This window comes from Ooceraea biroi, chromosome 8 (assembly GCF_003672135.1).
Source record: "Ooceraea biroi isolate clonal line C1 chromosome 8, Obir_v5.4, whole genome shotgun sequence".
Lineage (NCBI taxonomy): Eukaryota > Metazoa > Arthropoda > Insecta > Hymenoptera > Formicidae > Ooceraea > Ooceraea biroi.
Window position 1 is genome coordinate 11,864,395 of NC_039513.1, and position 17,298 is coordinate 11,881,692.

The 17,298-nt window shown below is 41.7% G+C and overlaps 2 protein-coding genes and 1 long non-coding RNA gene across 5 annotated transcripts; 2 read left to right on the top strand and 1 right to left on the bottom strand.

Annotated features, from left to right (window-relative positions):
• Positions 1–7,280: 7,280 nt before the first annotated feature.
• On the bottom strand, positions 7,281–12,547 carry LOC105280765 (eukaryotic translation initiation factor 2D). Of its 3 annotated transcripts, XM_011341550.3 has the most exons (10): positions 12,284–12,546; positions 9,701–10,094; positions 9,433–9,618; positions 9,313–9,369; positions 8,896–9,234; positions 8,595–8,740; positions 8,337–8,417; positions 8,049–8,253; positions 7,809–7,977; positions 7,281–7,728 (listed from the first exon to the last, which is right to left on the bottom strand). In XM_011341550.3, exons 1-10 carry the CDS (start codon positions 12,337–12,339, stop codon positions 7,664–7,666), a joined length of 1,698 nt encoding a protein of 565 aa, XP_011339852.1. In that variant the 5' UTR covers positions 12,340–12,546; the 3' UTR covers positions 7,281–7,663. The 3 variants fall into 3 exon arrangements, with proteins under 3 accessions (XP_011339852.1, XP_011339851.1, XP_011339853.1); XM_011341549.3 differs by having other exon boundaries at positions 9,313–9,618; positions 12,284–12,544; XM_011341551.3 differs by lacking the exon at positions 8,337–8,417 and having other exon boundaries at positions 9,313–9,618; positions 12,284–12,547.
• LOC105280764 lies at positions 10,462–12,261 on the top strand. Its single transcript, XR_894177.3, has 2 exons — positions 10,462–10,671; positions 11,930–12,261. It is a non-coding gene; the product is annotated as an uncharacterized LOC105280764 (long non-coding RNA).
• A 167-nt stretch (positions 12,548–12,714) lies between the features above and the next one.
• On the top strand, positions 12,715–16,838 carry LOC105280763 (haloacid dehalogenase-like hydrolase domain-containing 5). Its single transcript, XM_011341548.3, has 3 exons — positions 12,715–12,921; positions 13,605–14,419; positions 14,517–16,838. Exons 1-3 carry the CDS (start codon positions 12,865–12,867, stop codon positions 14,827–14,829), a joined length of 1,185 nt encoding a protein of 394 aa, XP_011339850.1. The 5' UTR covers positions 12,715–12,864; the 3' UTR covers positions 14,830–16,838.
• Positions 16,839–17,298: the final 460 nt, after the last annotated feature.

Sequence of the window (17,298 nt, forward strand, 5' to 3'; positions counted from 1 at the left end):
TTTCATGATCTTGTTTGTAACTGACGATCTCGATGTTAATGGATACAATCGAAGAGAAGACAGGAAGCATTAAACACGCACACTGTAAAATATATAAGTTGCTTTAGGAAAAAATATTTTCGTAAATTTAGTAATAATATTTTTTCGGTGATTCTCAATTATCAAATAATGAAGGAAAATGAACGTGATATGAAAATTATGGACACGATGTGAGAAACTTACGAGTCATTTTGCATGATTTGTCAGTTGCTCGTTTCTTCATAATTCAGTTTTCCCTGAACATTAACAAATCAATTAAATTTTAGATAGTAATTGGCTAAAATTTAATTTCAAGTGTTACATTTTTATACGGTATCTTCCCTTAATTTCAACAATAAAATTAAATGAAAACTTCCTTCCAATTTGCAGTCCTGTTTTCTTGAACGTTGATATTTTCGTTGGTCAGTCGTGACGAAAGATGATGAAACGTTGAAAGTCAATCACGCACACGAACGACATAAATGGATGGCCATGAAGGAAGCTACAAAAAAATTTTAACTTAAAGCTCCTGGGCTGCGTTCGAAAACTCTACTCTGAGCGGGGTTACCTCTATCGCGAGTGATAAAGATAGAAGAGTGAGATTAAGAGAGAGAGAGAGAGCACTTGGATAGAGTTTTCGAACGCAACCCTGGGTGGTCACCGCGGCCATAACGTTGAATTATGACGTTAGAAGCGAGAAATGACATTCTGAGAATTCTTGCTATTAACAGAAAAGCTTTGTTTTCGGAGTATTTTACAAGTATGCTGAAGCGATCTGTAGTGTTTTTTTGTCAAAATATCTTTTTATTAGACAATGGCACGCAAGAATTCTCGGAATGTTACTTTTCGCTTCTGATAAATCAACGTTATGGCCGCGGAGACCACCTAGGAGCCTTAATATTAGTTTCTTCCCGAAGTATGTTTCGCTCATCGTCAGGTCTTGGAATCAATTTGCACATACGATTATCGATAAGATTCATCTCATTGGCTGATGACGAGGAGGACGCACGATGTGTTCAAGTATTTCCAATAATCTTGACGTCGCTTGAAATAATTGAATAATTCAATTCGTATAATATTTTATTAAAAAATTAGAAAACAGAGAGCGTTTGAAGTAATCATATCTTCTCAAAATCGTCTATCAAAAGATTTCTGTGATTTTAGCGATCACAAGACTACACAATTTGTGCTGTTAATTGCGGATTAACGAGGGAACGAATGAATTAATTAATCACGCACACAAGGCAAACATCTGCGATTTGGATTCTCGACAGGCGTTCGCTCATCGCTCCTACGTGTCCGTCTAATTAGCCGTCTCACACAACTAATTAATCCAGAATGTGCGTTCGAAAGAGTGCGTTTCTTACGTCTCAGCTGGTTTTTGCGCGACATATGATAAATGTAGTGTAACGAGTAATGTGATAAGCGAAATTTACAGGGTTTCCCAAAAGAAGAACTTTTTCTTGAAACAATTTGCATCACTTTTGTTTCAAGACTGCAAACTTAAAATATCTCGTTTCTATGTAATATAATTTTGCATGTTTTACTATATTCAATAATGATAATAAAATTATATATCAATTTAATCAATTCTGTTAAAATAACTCTTTTGCCATGTGTTGAATAATAGTGAAATACCGAATTGAAGCTAATTGCAAATAAGATGAATCTTTCGGGATACTCTGTACCAATCGATGTAGTATATTGACGGCAGTTGAAAATAATAATTGGAGACCACAGTTTTGATAAAGAGCTCTCGTCGCACCGGGAGAAATAGACTGTTACGAAAAGCGAGTTAGCTTCACGTGGCGATAATTGATCGTTCGTTTAGTGGCGAACGAGTAGGCTGACCCGTTAAATTAAACAGTGAAACGTTATTATCGAGATTATTTCCGCCGAAATTATTTGGCACACGAATCGATTAGCGTGCTATGGTAACTATATAATGGAACGATTAATTGTTTCCTGAATTACGCATTTCCCCGCGCGAACTTGTTTCTACCGGCTCACGCGTCGTTGAATGAATCAATATGCTTTTTGTGTAAGTTATATTTAAATAGAATTATCCATGAATTAAATTATTAGTGAATCTCAATAAAAGTCGACAATTATTCCTTTTTCATATACTTTTTATTGACGACAGTGTCCTACCAGCTGATCGAGCGGCTTGAATTGACGATCGACGTTACTTCCATCGACGTACCGAACGAACGAGAGGCCGAGGTCTCTCTTATAGATATTAATTAAGCGATTAGGCGAGAGAACGAAGCGGTATGCGATTCCGATGCGTTTTCGAGGGGCGAAGGATCGCCGTTGAATCTGGGGTGTGCTCTCGTATCTATTTACGATACGACCCATTATCTTGCATTGTCTAGTCATTATTGTATAACTAACGATATTAATTATTAATTAATCTGCGCAACCTGGCGCAGATCGCAGCGTGTGTCGCACAAAAAGGAAAAAAGGATGAGAGAAACCTGTGCTCGGAGTATCGAATAAATTATTAATTGACGCACTGTGACGTACATAGGGCAAAAAGGGAGCGAGACGATAAACGTCGATGTAGGCGCGGTAAGAGAAAATAAAACGCGGATTTAAAATAAAGCGATGTATTTTATGACGGGTTTATACGGTACTAATAGCGAATATTTACTGTAACCGATAATAAGGGCGGACGTTAAAGAGGAGAAACCACATAACGCGGTAGCTGTACATTATGATAAACATAACGATAATGCTAAGTATTATGCGATCGTTAATGTGATGAGAGATACAACAGGAATAGGAATGAATAGCGATCAGAGATGAGCGCACAAGGATATCGGCTGGTTCAATGAAGCGAGGGGTAGTCATTAATCCGAAATTTGGAATTGCTTTTAATGGGGAAAGTCGTGTCCCCCCTTACTTTCTACATAATTACGAAATCGTTTCATCGTTCTTTTTCTGTACTATTTCCAATACTCGCTGTAACGTTGCAAAAATTGTGCTAATTTTTTGCTGATTTAATTCTGACAAAATTAATTCTGACAATCTGACAAAAGAATGAAATTGATAGAAAAGTTCGAAATTTTGCTGCGAAAGTTAAATCTCACTCGATTTTCGTTTAATCGTAGATTAAACGTGTATCTGGCGTTTTAGAATACGAACGACTTTAACTCGTAAGCGAAAGGCAAATCATTCGCACGCGAATCGATCAGAACCAATCAATACCTTAAATCACGGTGAAGGAGCGGCGGGACGGCGGGGGAGGGAGATTATGGTCTCCCTCGCGAGGGGAGAATTTCGCGCGGATTCTTAATGCTTCCAATCTGATCGGACGATTCGCACCGAGGACTGCACAATTAAAAAAACTCCAAGTGATAATAATAGCTCCAAGTGATAGAGTATCGCGAAGACCTAAGCATGTCCGGAGGGGGGATTAGAGACGTTAGGGTAATTAGAGAACTGTTAATTGCGAAATCAACTGCGAAACGGTGACCATCGTGATAAGATTCTCCGACTTCCCCTTGTCGGGGATGATCGCTGTTGAGCGATCGACGAAGTTATTTAGTGCGTAATGAGATGCAAGGCGAGCAGGGGAGGTTTTCGATAATCGAAAAGCGAGAAGGGACACGCTGTGACGACCAACGCTGACTTTCGAAAGTAGCTTTTACTCCTAAGGCCTCGCGTGAATTACACGTGAACGAGAGAACGGTTCGATTTTTTTGAACCGGAACGAGAAAGCGACCGGCTCATCGTGTGAGCGTGTCTGACCGTATACCGACTTTACTTATTGCGCGCGGAACTACCCCGCAACGTCGTAGCTCAATAAATCGCGAGGACGTTGAAAAAAGCGTTGACGTGCAAAACGACGTGCTCTCTGTCGTCTGCCGCGGAAGGAAAATTGCCGCGCAGATCAGAAGCGAGAGCACCGTTTATCAATAATCCGTAGTTCGTAGCGACGTCGATGCGTCGAGTCCTCGACTCGCGTCGGCGATTAATCTCCCCCGCGCAGAGGGATGAGTCGCCGGGCCACGCTCGGGGCACCACCGCGGACTCACGAGAAACTTTACCCCTGATGACCCGAGTGTGCTTAAATCAATTGTAATAATTAATTCGAATAATTAATGAAATAATCTAACGCGGTAATTAGCGCGGATCGGACGCGAGGTTTCCGCGAGCGCCATCGAACACACTTCGACTAGTATATATTATATATATACACATACACATGTGTTTTATTTGTATATATATATTGTATATAATTAACAAAAAAGGAAGAAACACCGACAGAGCACAACGATACGTGTTGCGCATTACCGTGTAACGTCGCACGTGACGAGGGACGTAGGAGGGATATTGCGGAAGAGTCTCGCCTTTCCTGGGGATCCTTCCGGTCGACCCTTTTTTGCGTTTTCCACCATTCGGATTTCAGTACCACGTTCCTGGATCAAGCATTGGGCACGCGCTGGACCAATGCTCGTCGTCGGCCACGTAAAATCTGCCGATGGACGTCGGCAGCGCAGCTTGTAGCATTAAACCGTGACAAAGGGATATTCTCCCCTGAATACTTTTGACACTCTTGAGGAGTAGGTCCACCTTAGGGGTCCGAAGACCGAGAGGGCCCACCCGCGGATCTTTCTCCCTCGTTATACCTCCAAGAAACTCTTAGTTTACCTGCAAACGTGAAAACTTTCCTATTACGTATAGCAGTGCGAGAGAGGAGGAGAGATTGAACCTGTGAGAGAGAAAGAAAGAGAGTAAGAAAGAGAGAGAGAGAGAGAGAGATTGAGATTGAGAGAGTGAGAAAGAAAGGGAGGGAGAGAGAGGGATACCGTATTGTATTCTCGACAAAACTCTGTATACACGTATTGGTGTTATATTATCGTTCTTATTATTGCTATATTTATTATTATCGTCATTACGTATATTATTAGTGAACGGAGCGACATTTGTCATTATGCAGCTCGTATGTGAATTAGATCATTGCGTATGCATCGTCGTCGCGCGCGGTGAACCCGTTCACCGTCCACCCCACCGAGAGATGCGTAATGATTTCATTATTTCCGTAGATGTACGCGCGGCACGATTAATTACGCGCACCTTCGTCTGGCAGGTGGATCCGTTAATTAACTGTTTCTCGACGGAGATCGCAAACACACGTACACACAGAAGGAAAGACGCGTATACATACATATATGCATAAATATTAAATATATATATATACAGACAGAAGCGGGAAATAGTCACGCACACGGGAACACGCACACACAGAGCGAGCGGTAATTAGACACTCACACTAATCGAGACACGTGCGCGCGACACACACCACATTGTTGATATAAATTGCGATCTATAATATGATTATATTACTATTTACGATATAATTATTATCTTGCATTGTCTAGTCATACGTTATTATTGTATAACTAATGATATTAATTATTAATTAATCTGTACTACCTAGTCGCATTATGTGTTGCATAAAGAAAAAAAAAGAAAAGAGGAACCTATGAAAAAAATTCCAAACGGCAAACGAAACCGACCGAGCGAAAGAACGAGAGTAAGAGGCAACGAGAAAAAGAGTGCGTGTGTGTGTGTGTGTGTGTGTGTGTGAGAGAGAGAGAGAGAGAGAGAGAGAGAAAGAGAGAGAGACCGAATGAGAGCAAGAAAGAAAAAAAAGAAAACGCGAGAGCGATTACGGTAATGACGATAATTTAGGCGATCCGGACGACGATGATGATTCGCGATGGCAACAACTGCAAGTACAATATATTCCCGAGAGAAAGAGAGAGAAGGTGCGAGGGATGAAACAGGGAGGAGAGATAGAGGAAAAACGTGATAAAGACGTGTGAGGGAGAGAAAGGGCGAAAATCTCCTCCGTAGGTGCGCATACCGGGGAAATCGACGACGATCGAGTCACAGCGATCTAATTCGCGGTCGGACCTTCACGGCGATTCTCTTTGATCTTGCTGATCGGAGCGGAGACTCGCGCAATGAGAGGGCGAGCGGAGAGCGAGTCGGGTGGTCCACCACCGGTCCATCCGTAACGAGAAGACTGATGACTGATTTAGGCGAATCTTTCCGTGCGCCGTTCGCCGATCGTTAATATTGTCATCTGTTAACATTCAAGTGCTGCAACAGAAGAGAGCATCATAAAAATGATTTAGAAATAACGGAGAGGAAGCAATTGAATGGAGAATCACCTAAGATGGAAATTTTCACCCCTAACTTTTAACTTCCGGACTGATCTGTAGATCGGACGCTGCAAATTCGCGAAATAGATCGCTGTGTCTCGATGGATCGTGCGTCAGGGAGGCGGTTAATTAAAAGAAGATGCAAGGCAATGATAACGATGATTATAAAATGATAGTGAAAGAGAGCGAGTGAGCGAATGTGTGTGTGTAAGAGAGAGAGAGAGAAAGAGAGAAAAAGGAAAAAGGGAATAATTATCATCATGGAATGCACGCACGTGCGCGTCGCTACGCTCCGTGACGCGGTCGTGCGTGCAGATAGTAAAGAAAGGAGTAAAAGTGCGAAAAAATGCAGAACAAAACGAGTATTACATATATGGGGGCCGTGGAGAGGAGGGAACCTTCCTTTTATCTGCGCGAGAGAAAAAGATAAAAATACAAGATGATACCGGCGGGCGTGCTCGATACCTTCGTGACGTCCGCCGGCATCCCGCCGAGTTTCGAGATGAGAAAATAAAGCGAGCGAGCAAGAGAGCGAGAGAGAGAGAGAGAGAGAGAAGGAAAAGAGATAAATCTAAGGCAGAGGTAAAAGTGCGATATAAAGATATATTAAATATATATATGTGAAATATGATTATATCCATATATATACATTATACACGTATACGCGCGATTCGCTCTCGGTTTCTGTCTGAACGCAGCATCCCCGTACCCCGCGAAAAAGAAAAAAAAAGCAATCCCCTTTACGTGCGTCACCTCTTCCTCCCGTGCAATCGAAACCCCATCCTGCCTTCCTGCCTCCCTCCCTCCCTCCCACCCGTGGAGAGCTCGTGAGCCCTCCCTATATTGCAATATTTGTACTTTTCCATGTTGAAACCTCGATATATAATAAATTATATTAATAAACTTCGATCGCCTGTCGTCTCTCGCACGAACGTCACCTCTGTTCTTTCTGATGCAATAGAAGTTTTCTTCTTTTCTTTGAAACGTATATTACGTACGTTAAAGCCACTTGTACTACGACGATGTAAGCATTGTGACGAGGAATGATATGGGGTGTCAGATAAATATGTTAATAACAATCTAGTATAGTCATTCATGAGTTTCTTTTATTTATTAATTGCTCGTATGTGTTGCGCATCTTTCAGTGATAAAAAAAACGAAATATCGTTTATAAAACTAATTTTAACGTCCGTTAGGGAATATCTCCCCGCTTCAGCGACGGCAATGCAGTCCCTCCTTGCAAATGTAATCTTTACGGTGCGCGCCGCAGTCACACTTGTCAAGATCGACTGCTTGTACGTGAGAAAGTCGATAAAAAAAACCAGTGATACAACGAAGAATGGCTTTATTGTTAACGGTCGTAAATGTAAAAGAGTTCTGCATGTCCATTACATGTCCATTATAACATCGAAACTAAACTCTTTATCTTGCCATAAAATCCGTGAGGACGTCTGCTCTTTGGTCGGAATCTATTTCTTCTTCTTCGGAGCGAACTCCAAGCCCCTTATGTAGTTCTTCTTGATCTGGTACTTCTCTGCAATTAACAGAAAGTGTAATTGCGTGGGCGTGGCGTCATCACACAAGTGAGATATCCAACATCGACGCGCGACTCACCCGTGAGCAGTTTGTACACGTATAAAATTTGGTTGCCCTGGACGAGAACGCTGGGTGTCTTCTTGCCGGGATCGTCGGTGATGGTCGCGCTCGCGCCGATGCTCTGGCATTCCTTGCTGAACTCCCTCGGGTTGATGCCGAACGTCTCCAGATTGTTCACCAACGTCACCTGCGATTTTGAGAGCGGGTAGAACAGCGAACAACCTCACCGCCGCGTTTTTCTTCCGCGAGTAGTGCTACCTTCTTGCCGTTCGATCGCACCGTCACCCTCATATCGATCGGTTCCAATTTGCCCGTGTGCAACAAGGTGTTCCCCGCGACGGTGATCTCGTGCATGTGCGTCATGCGTCCGATAAACTTGTTGATCCCGTCCTCCATCGTCACCGTCTCCTGGTGGGCCTTGGTCCGCATGATCCCCGCTAACTGGGGATTCAGCTTCAGCGTTCTGCAAGAAGATTATCATCGTCAGGCACTCGTAGTGGCACGAGAATGCAAGATTACGTAGAATGAGGGACACTCCTCGCGTACTTTCCGTCCTGCAGGTCCTCCGACTTGACGTACTCGGTGAAGCACTTCCTGATGTCCGCCCTTTTCATTACGTCGCCCTTTCTGCAATCATTATCACGTATTCGGTGTAAAGTGAACGCGGTATACACATTTTATGATACAACGTCGTAACGCCCGGCGACTTCTGTCGTCAGAAAGAATCGTCTTCTGTAATTACATTGCGTCGCCTCGTATGAAAAACGGCAGTACTTGGACAAACGCCGTGATCGTCGTACTTACTCGTAACCGAACTTGGACAGAACCGGCAGAACGTCGGCGGTCACTTTGTAGCACTCGGACACAACGGCGCTGTTGGAAACCGCCGGCTCCGTCGTAACCGACGATTCCTCGGTGATCACCAATCCCCTCACGAGCGGATGATCAAACTGAAATGAACAAATCAGTTAAAATTATGACAATTGTATGATACCGCAGACAAAGAGCTTATTCCTGAAGCTATAGAAAGTGTTTTGAGCAAAGAACAATCTTCTTTTTCAAGAAATATTTCAGAAATAAGCTCTTCCCGTTTTTGAAGTATCACCTTTATCGAGAGCAGAGTTTCTACACCTTTCGTGATGGACGTATTGATTATTCCTTTGGCCTTCATATCCGCCAGAAAAACTGACAGCTTTTTATATCGAGACTTTTTCACATCAACGTTTTTACCCGGCGGGCAGGCGGCCAGCAGATGATTCTTAAAGAAGTTGGACGATAACATCGGCAGATCGTTGGATTTTATCATCTTGCATGCCTTCAAGAAACTATATTCCAATAATCTATCCATTTCTTGGACTGGATCGAGTACTTGCGGCTCAATCGTGACCGATTCCTCGACTAAATCTTTAGTTTCTTCTACGTTTTCCGTTTCTTCTACTTGCTCCTAGATATAATAATAACAACGTCCAATTAATCAATATTTATTATTCAGCAACAATGAAAGAATCTCCAATATTTTTACCTCAGACACAATCTCATCTTCGACGTCGTTGGAGTCCTCGGCAAGATCTAATCGACTCTGTAATTCGACAGACAATGTTTCAGGTTGCTCTACACGCGACTTTAAATTGTCCGTCTCGACCTTTTGCGAAGAATTCACAGGATCATCAGTATCCGGTGGTCCCAAGTCAGGCCTCAAGGGTGATTTAGAGTCTATCTGACAAAGCATATCGCCGATAACGTGAAGAATCTTCACGCATCTTCCATGACCAGCAGCCAGGTACATGTCCTCACTGGAGAGTGCCGTGAAGCCGACGGCAACTGGAGCCTGCAGAGAGAACACTGTATTTCTCTCGCAACACAACTCGCACATTCCAATAATTGAATAAGAAATTATTAAAGATCCAGACCTTGTTCTCCTCGGTGTTGACCGATACCAGAGTGCCTTTTGGTAATTTACCGAAGGTATACAGAGTCATCGGCTCCTTCAGGACCAATCCGGGCAGCATGAGATCCGCACCGCCCATTAATTTGGGCACAACTGGCGTACGCGTGGTGAAAGCTTTTAACAATCGTGGGTGGTGCCATAGTGTATAAATTGTGGGCGCTAACACAGTAACATCCGAATCCAGGTATAAGTGGAAAAACATGGGAATCTTGGCGACACAATATACCATGCCTGTGTGTCCATCATGCGTCACCACTTTCATAATGCTAATGGATTCTTTCTTAGGTAAAACTGATTGGATCTCGTCGTCTGACAAAGTTGGATACGCCACTAATATCTGCTCCCATAATTTTTTCCTGAAACAGGTGGCAATATGTAATATAATAATATCTCTTTTTTAATAAAATTTGCTACGCTTATTTTGAACGATACTACGCAAAAGACAAAAATTTATTAATTTATTGTAATATTATATTAAAAATAAAGAGTTTGTCTGATATATTATTGAGTCACACTACTTGAAAAGGAGATTACGCTTGACATATCATTGAGTTGTACTACGACCTACAGTTTTGCTCTGCGACAGTGGAGGCTCGTAGCGGAGGTTCCAGAATTAACTTCCTCACGAGATGCGGCGCCTACGGGATGGCAACGTCATATAGCTGTCGCATGCCGGGTTGCCGTTCCGTAGGCGCCGCTATTCTGTCAACGAAAGTTAGTTCAGAAACCTCTGCTACGAGCCTCCACTGTCGCAGAATAGGTCGTAGTCGTAGTGCAACTCAACAATAGGTCAGGCATAACCTACTTTTTTACAAGTAGTACGACAAATCAAACGAACTTTAACTTCAAATAATATAACTCAGTAGTGGATGAAAGAAAGATATTATTTTCAAATAATACGACTCAATTGCAAATCAAATAAACTTTTTATTTGTAAGTAACATTACTCCATGTCAAACTATATATGCCCAGATAGCCAAGTCTGCCGAAAGCAGATGATGCTAACTATCTGCTATCAACTATTGCCAGCCAAAAGACAACAAATTTGATACAGAAGTTGTTATTAACGATTAATTCGACAAATTGGTGCCAGAAATGTAGCAGAGCTTGCTCACAAAATCTAAGAACAGATTGGCGGCAGAAACCGAGCAGAATCTGCAAACATGGCTTGAAGTCAGATTGTCGACAGAAACCGAGCAAGATTTGCGCACGCGGAATCTAACGGCAGATTGGCAGCAGAAACCGAGCAAGATCTGCGCGCGCGGAATCTAACAGCAGATTGGCAGCAGAAACCGAACAGGATCTGCAGCTTTTGACAGTATTCAAATTTACACGGCTATGAATATGTTTTCGCTCCGCACCGCTATGCGGTGCACACGTCGAGTTCTTACTCGATGTTAAGATTTAGACTAACAGTTATATAAGTTAATATACGCGCCTTGACATGATATTAATTTTTCTGAAAATTTTTGCACTTGCGGTACAGAGGCTCCCATGGACAACGTCCATGTGGTTTACGCACGCCACAAGCAATCTGAAGTTCGAAAGCAAAATTCGGACTTCAGATTAGAATAAATTAACGATAAGAGAGAGATTATGCAACGAACTGTCAGAAAGACACATCAAGCCAAATGTACTTTAATTTAACAAACAAACAAATGCGTTCTTTTAACACATGGTAATATAAAATGCCAATTTATAGTGTGTTAAAAGTAAACACATGCTTTAATATATCGTAAATATGAATGGCCAAAAGCTGCAGATTCTGTTCGGTTTCTGCTGTCAATCTGCCGTCAAATGTTAACAGATCCTGCTCGGTTTCTGTCGCCAATCTGCTGTCAGAGTCTGTTAGCAGGCTCTGCTGGCAGATCACTATCCTAATGCGGACAGAACGGATGCCAATTTGCTATCAACTTCTGCAGTAATCTGTTGCCAATCTGCTGGCAGATTGCACACATTTTGCTTACTGGGTGTACATGTATACACATAAATATTTATATGCAGTAAACAATTATACGATTAAGGCAAATAAGGAATTCTTTGGAAAGACAACGATAGAAATAGAAATAATCAACGTACAATAAACGTCTAAGATATATACAAATACAGTAAACTGTATCATAAATAAAGTCTTAGAAATAAGCTAGGATAAGTTACATCAGTGATGGAAGACACCTGTGCAAATTTGCAGAAAGATCTCAATTACATAATGTGCACTAAGATATGACAGGTGCGATGATAGGAGGGCGATGACTAGAGTACGATAACGAGATAGAGGATAAGCTTGACAACAGACTGGATAGGATTGGAGTTACTTGAGCCACTGCACATGATGATGACTAAACCGAAGAGAAATATTAGAAGCAATTTGTGACAAAGATTAATAGAATAACGTGAGAATGCGCAAGAAAAGAATAGATAAGTAAAAAGATCGCAAGAGTCGTATCAGATAATTTGAAACAGATTAAAACCTCGAGTAATTCGTCATTTCAAATTGAATAAAGATGATCAATGACCGCGAAATCGTTTATGAATTTCTACAAACCTCTCAGTCCCCTTCAGCTGGTAATTAGACTTGATTTTGAACGGCTTCGTGAACATTTTGATCGGCGGACAACGTTTAAACCTAACCTCGCTCGATCTATCTAACCTCGCATATGGCACTGAATCCTCATTTACCCTTGCCGAAGGCTCTTTTCTTGTTCGTCCCTTTACAGATTTTCGTCCCTTTTGGATAGCACAGTAATTTTGATCGAGGAATATCACGCGAGGTAAAGCAAACAAAACACTTCAGACTGATTCTGTAAAAAAACGGAGAGGAAGGTCGATTATTAGCGTTATCTGGCGCTGTAGTCCAGTTAGCGCTGCGAATGCTCCAAAACATTTTCTATCCCTTTTCTTCTTTCAAGTAAAAAGAATAGCAAGTATTTCGGAGTCGCGCGTCGTGTCCTCTTACGGCACGTGCGAGCAGCACGGCGATGGTGCATGGTAGGAGCGACATAACCTCAAAGCGCGTCGCTATGCATAATCGAGACGCGACGGGCGGCGCGCGAGCGTTTTGAGGTCGCGTCAGGATCGCGCGCACAGTCGTTACTTCGCCGTCTAATTAGAAAAAGCAAAGAAAAAATGGCGATCGCTAGTATCTTGCTGCGACTAGACGTCGCGAGGTTCACCGGAGTCAGAGTGAGTTCACCGCCACTTGTACGCCTCTTTTCCTTTTCGAGACGTGCTGTCATGACGATTTTCATGTTTACGGCCCGTCGTGCATGCCTTCTTTTGTTTATCCCGAACTTACAATAGTCCTCCTTTCATTTAGTTCGACGAGCTCGATCGCGATTCCCGCACAGCTGCGTGCCTCACCACTGTGCGTATTTTACATAATACTCTGAAGGTTTCATAACTTTGCCATTGTGTGGCACATTATTTTTAGTTTTATGTATGCAACACACGTTGACGATAGACGCGCGAGATATTTTTCGCGGGTCTTGTTCACCTTGAATTGACTTGATGTCAATTTTCCTTTGCTTGTTCAAAATAGCAGTTCATCAATATTTTGATAATTTTATTATAAATTTTTAATTGAAATGTTCTTAATAGCCAAATTTTATAAATAATAAGTTTTACTGTTATTTGTATTTAAAATATATGTAACTATATTTAGTATTTTAATACATTTTACACAGAATAAAAACATACGTGAATTATATTTAGAAATTGATAGAATTATATTCATTGTACACTTAAATAAAATGTTCAGTGTAAATGCAAAATGATAAAATTGCACTTTGTTCTTCAAAGAACTTCTCGATTAAAAAACAGTATTAAGTTTGATTTTAAGTAATACAATTTCACTTTTTTGTTTGCAGTACTTAAGCACAAAACCGAAATTTGGTTTAATCTTTGACATTGATGGTGTCATAGTACGTGGGAAGCAAGTACTGCCACCGGTGATAGACTCCTTCAAGCGACTGCGAGGAGAAGACAACAAGTTTCGCGTTCCCACGTTGTTCGTCACTAACAGCGGGAATTCGCTGTGCAGTCAGAAAGCGGTGGATCTGTCAAAATGGATAGGCTGTGAGGTCTTGGAGTCGCAGGTCGTGCTGGCTCATTCACCGCTGCAAATGTTCGATTACCTTCACGACAAGCAAGTTCTCATATCTGGTCAGGGCCCAATAACGCAGATAGCCCGGGAACTGGGCTTCAAGAAGACAACGACGATAGAGGAGTTAGTGAAGAACTTTCCGTCTTTGGATTACGTAAACATGAAGAAGAGGAACCCGAAGTGCGGTCCGGTCGATCCGAATTTCCCGCAGATCGAGGGTCTCGTGCTGCTAAGCGAGCCGACAACCTGGGAGACGCCGTTGCAACTAATGGTAGACCTCCTAGTTACCAACGGGATGCCCACCGGGTTGCCCACCGCCGTCCCTTATCCGCACATTCCAGTATTGGCGTGCAACATGGATCTGCTGTGGGCGTCGGAGGCGCCGATTCCACGATACGGCCACGGCGCTTTCCTGTTGTGTCTCGAGAACCTGTACAAGAAAGTCACGGGCAAGGACATGACGTACACTGCTCTAGTCGGAAAACCTAGTGAGATTACGTATTATCATGCCAACCGTATGCTCGTGAATCACGCCAAAAGCATTGGCGTTGACAGCGTCGATACGATTTACGCCATTGGGTGCGTGTCGAATGGAAATAATTATAATATTCGCGTACGAGATGTTTGCAACACGTCGTGATGCGGATTGTAATCGATATTTCATATTTTCTTCCAGCGATAACATCAACACCGACGTCTTCGGCGCGAATCTGTACGACAAGTATTTGTCCCGTTACGAATCCGGCGAAGGTACCAAGTCCCGCAGCCTGGAGAAGCTCCTCGGCAATAACGTGAGGTCCCCCAGCACGAAGGCCTGCATCAGCATTTTAGTCGAGACCGGCGTGCATCAACGAGATTCCAAATTCATACCCGAGCACAGTCCCAGGGACTTCCTGCCAGTCGAGGATGGCCTATGTAAACCGGCGTTCATCGTGGAGGACGTCGGGCAAGCTATCAATCTCGCGTTTAAAGAAGAGAAGTTTGAATGAGTGGATGCGTAATAGATGTTTTTAACCTTCGGATGTTCATATCCTTAGAAACGGAGAGAAAGAGAAAAGAGAGAGAGAGAAAAAGAGTGCAAAGTACGTGAGTATTATAGCGAATAATCTTTTAAAGAGTACTAGAGTTTTCGTCGTAAATGACGTTCCAAAGCAGAATAACAACAGGAGAGGCTGCAATACGAAAGCGTAATATTTAGTTTTGCTCCTTCGATGTCTTTTTGACTTTATTTGAGCTAGCTTATTTTAGCGAAGAAAACGGGCCTTATCCCACCTTAAGCAGGTTACTACATGAGTTAATGATAATAAGAGTAATTAGAATTTAATGCCATATACAAATGAACTATCAATCAAAGAGAACCAGGATCTTGCAAGATTTGTGCTCTCGCAAGATTTGTTAATTTATATCATAGGTAAAAATAATACGGAAGATATATCGCTATCATTATTATACTGTACATATGTTGAAATGGATATAAATATATATATATATATATATATATGTATGTATGTATGTATGTATGTATGTATGTATGTATGTATGTATATGTATAAAAAGAGAATTTTGGTACAAATTTCAGTATACTTGTGACTGCTGAAATCAACTTTTGTTTGAAAACGGCCCTGCATGCGCTCTGAACCTAATATAGTAGCGTAATAGTAGCTGAACTGCTGACATTTTATTAGACGATGCGACGCGCGCTACACGTCGACCGTCTCTAAACACACGTTGAATAATTCTACAGCCTCATAGTAGTAATCTGATCCGAAGGTATTTTGTATGCGAAGTGCAGTGTGCTCTACCAAAATGCGCCTCGCTTAGTCAGAAGCAATGCAAGATATGCATAGTGATATGTAATGCTCCCTAAATGGATTACTAGATGTAACTTTGATCGCTCCTGTAAAATCAAATACTGCGATACGTTATATTGTGAGAACTAAAGGTATGATCTACTATACTGAGGAATATATATAGATTATACTTGGTCAGGTCTAGTCTTGAAATACAGCTCGTTAATCGAACGCAATGGAGATGCATGGAGATTGCTCTTTTCTCCTCTGATATTGTTACTGATTACTCAAATTACGATTGAAGAAGATTATCGCGACCTTCAGTCGCGAATGTAAATCAGCAAAAATGAATGAATTCGAGAAGCAATTGACGAGGATCGATCTGTAAAATCGTATCGACCAATTTTCAAAATCGTGTAGCTTTTAAGTTTCTAAAACACTCTTTTAAGGATTCTAAAATCTGTTCTCTCAACTTCAAGCATTGAGAATCGTTCTCCGCAGTATGTGAATTCTTGTCAGTTTTCTTTAATTCCTTCATTTATTTCCTTCATTTTATTTAACGGATGTCTCAAATGCGTGTGGATAATGTCTTAGGATTCCCCGACTTTTCCGTCTTGATTAAGGAAAACGGAATACTGAATTAAAGAGATCCGTTCTTAAAGTGCCATTCGCGCGCGCTGAGACATTCCGTGTAGAAAAGCTGCATGAAACTGTCGACATACCAACTCGAAGATGAAAACGCACATTTATATTTTATACTTGCCCTTACACGGCGCGATTTTGGCACAGCGATAAGATAACACATGGAACAACGTTAATATTAATTAATATGTCCGTCGAGACCAAGACTGACAATTAAACAAATATCGTGAACAAATCAGCTTATCATTCATCATTTGTGGCAATGAGATATCGTGCAACGGTCAAAGCTTCAACAATCACATGCCAATAAAAGCTCTGCCTCCACCACCGACAACACTTATCGTTAGTATAGTTTACGAAAGAGAGAGAAGAAGATACATCGCGTACTAAAGTGTATATATATATATAAATACTAAGGCAGTTATATTATATATAGTATAGAAAACATCGTGTTTGTGAGAGCAATATCGACATCGTGTCTCCTAACTATATCAAATGTAGAATTCTTCTGATGTAGCGAATTGTTTGTGAATTTTATGGAGCAAATTAAAATTTATTTTAATAAACCATACGTCTATTTATTTCGCTCTCCCTCACACCGTCTTTTTCTTCGTACGATTTTCAGCAATCATTGTTGCTCTCAATTGCCACAGCGACTCGCGGAAGAACGCAATTTACGGTTTTGTTAATTTTGTTCGAGATTAATTTGTAGAATAGTCATGAGACGTGAAATATAGGAGTAAGAACAAGTAATGAATTATACAGCTAATATACAGGATACGCTAATATGAAATGAGCTGCAACGTATGATTATTTATGCCGCACGCAACACGTCGGCTGAGTCTCATGACCCTCGAGTTGAGCCGTCAAACGTTCGATTAAATAATTCGATTGCAATCAATCTGGGAACGCTTCGTCTGTCTGTCTGCGCGACCGTAAGCCCGTTCCAACTTGGCAGCAGACGTCGGTGTGAAATTCGGTCAAAAGCCCCAACGGTTGATTCGACCAATTAGCACCTGAATTATT

Coding starts and splice junctions, on each gene's coding strand:
- LOC105280765 (XM_011341549.3), bottom strand. CDS start 12,339: ATGTTCACGAAGCCGTTCAAAATCAAGTCTAATTACCAGCTGAAGGGG. Junction 10,095..12,283: donor CAGCTGAAGGGGACTGAGAG/GTTTGTAGAAAT, acceptor CACCTGTTTCAG/GAAAAAATTATGGGAGCAGA. Junction 7,978..8,048: donor TGCGATCGAACGGCAAGAAG/GTAGCACTACTC, acceptor TCAAAATCGCAG/GTGACGTTGGTGAACAATCT.
- LOC105280763 (XM_011341548.3), top strand. CDS start 12,865: ATGGCGATCGCTAGTATCTTGCTGCGACTAGACGTCGCGAGGTTCACC. Junction 12,922..13,604: donor CGAGGTTCACCGGAGTCAGA/GTGAGTTCACCG, acceptor TTTTGTTTGCAG/TACTTAAGCACAAAACCGAA. Junction 14,420..14,516: donor GATACGATTTACGCCATTGG/GTGCGTGTCGAA, acceptor ATTTTCTTCCAG/CGATAACATCAACACCGACG.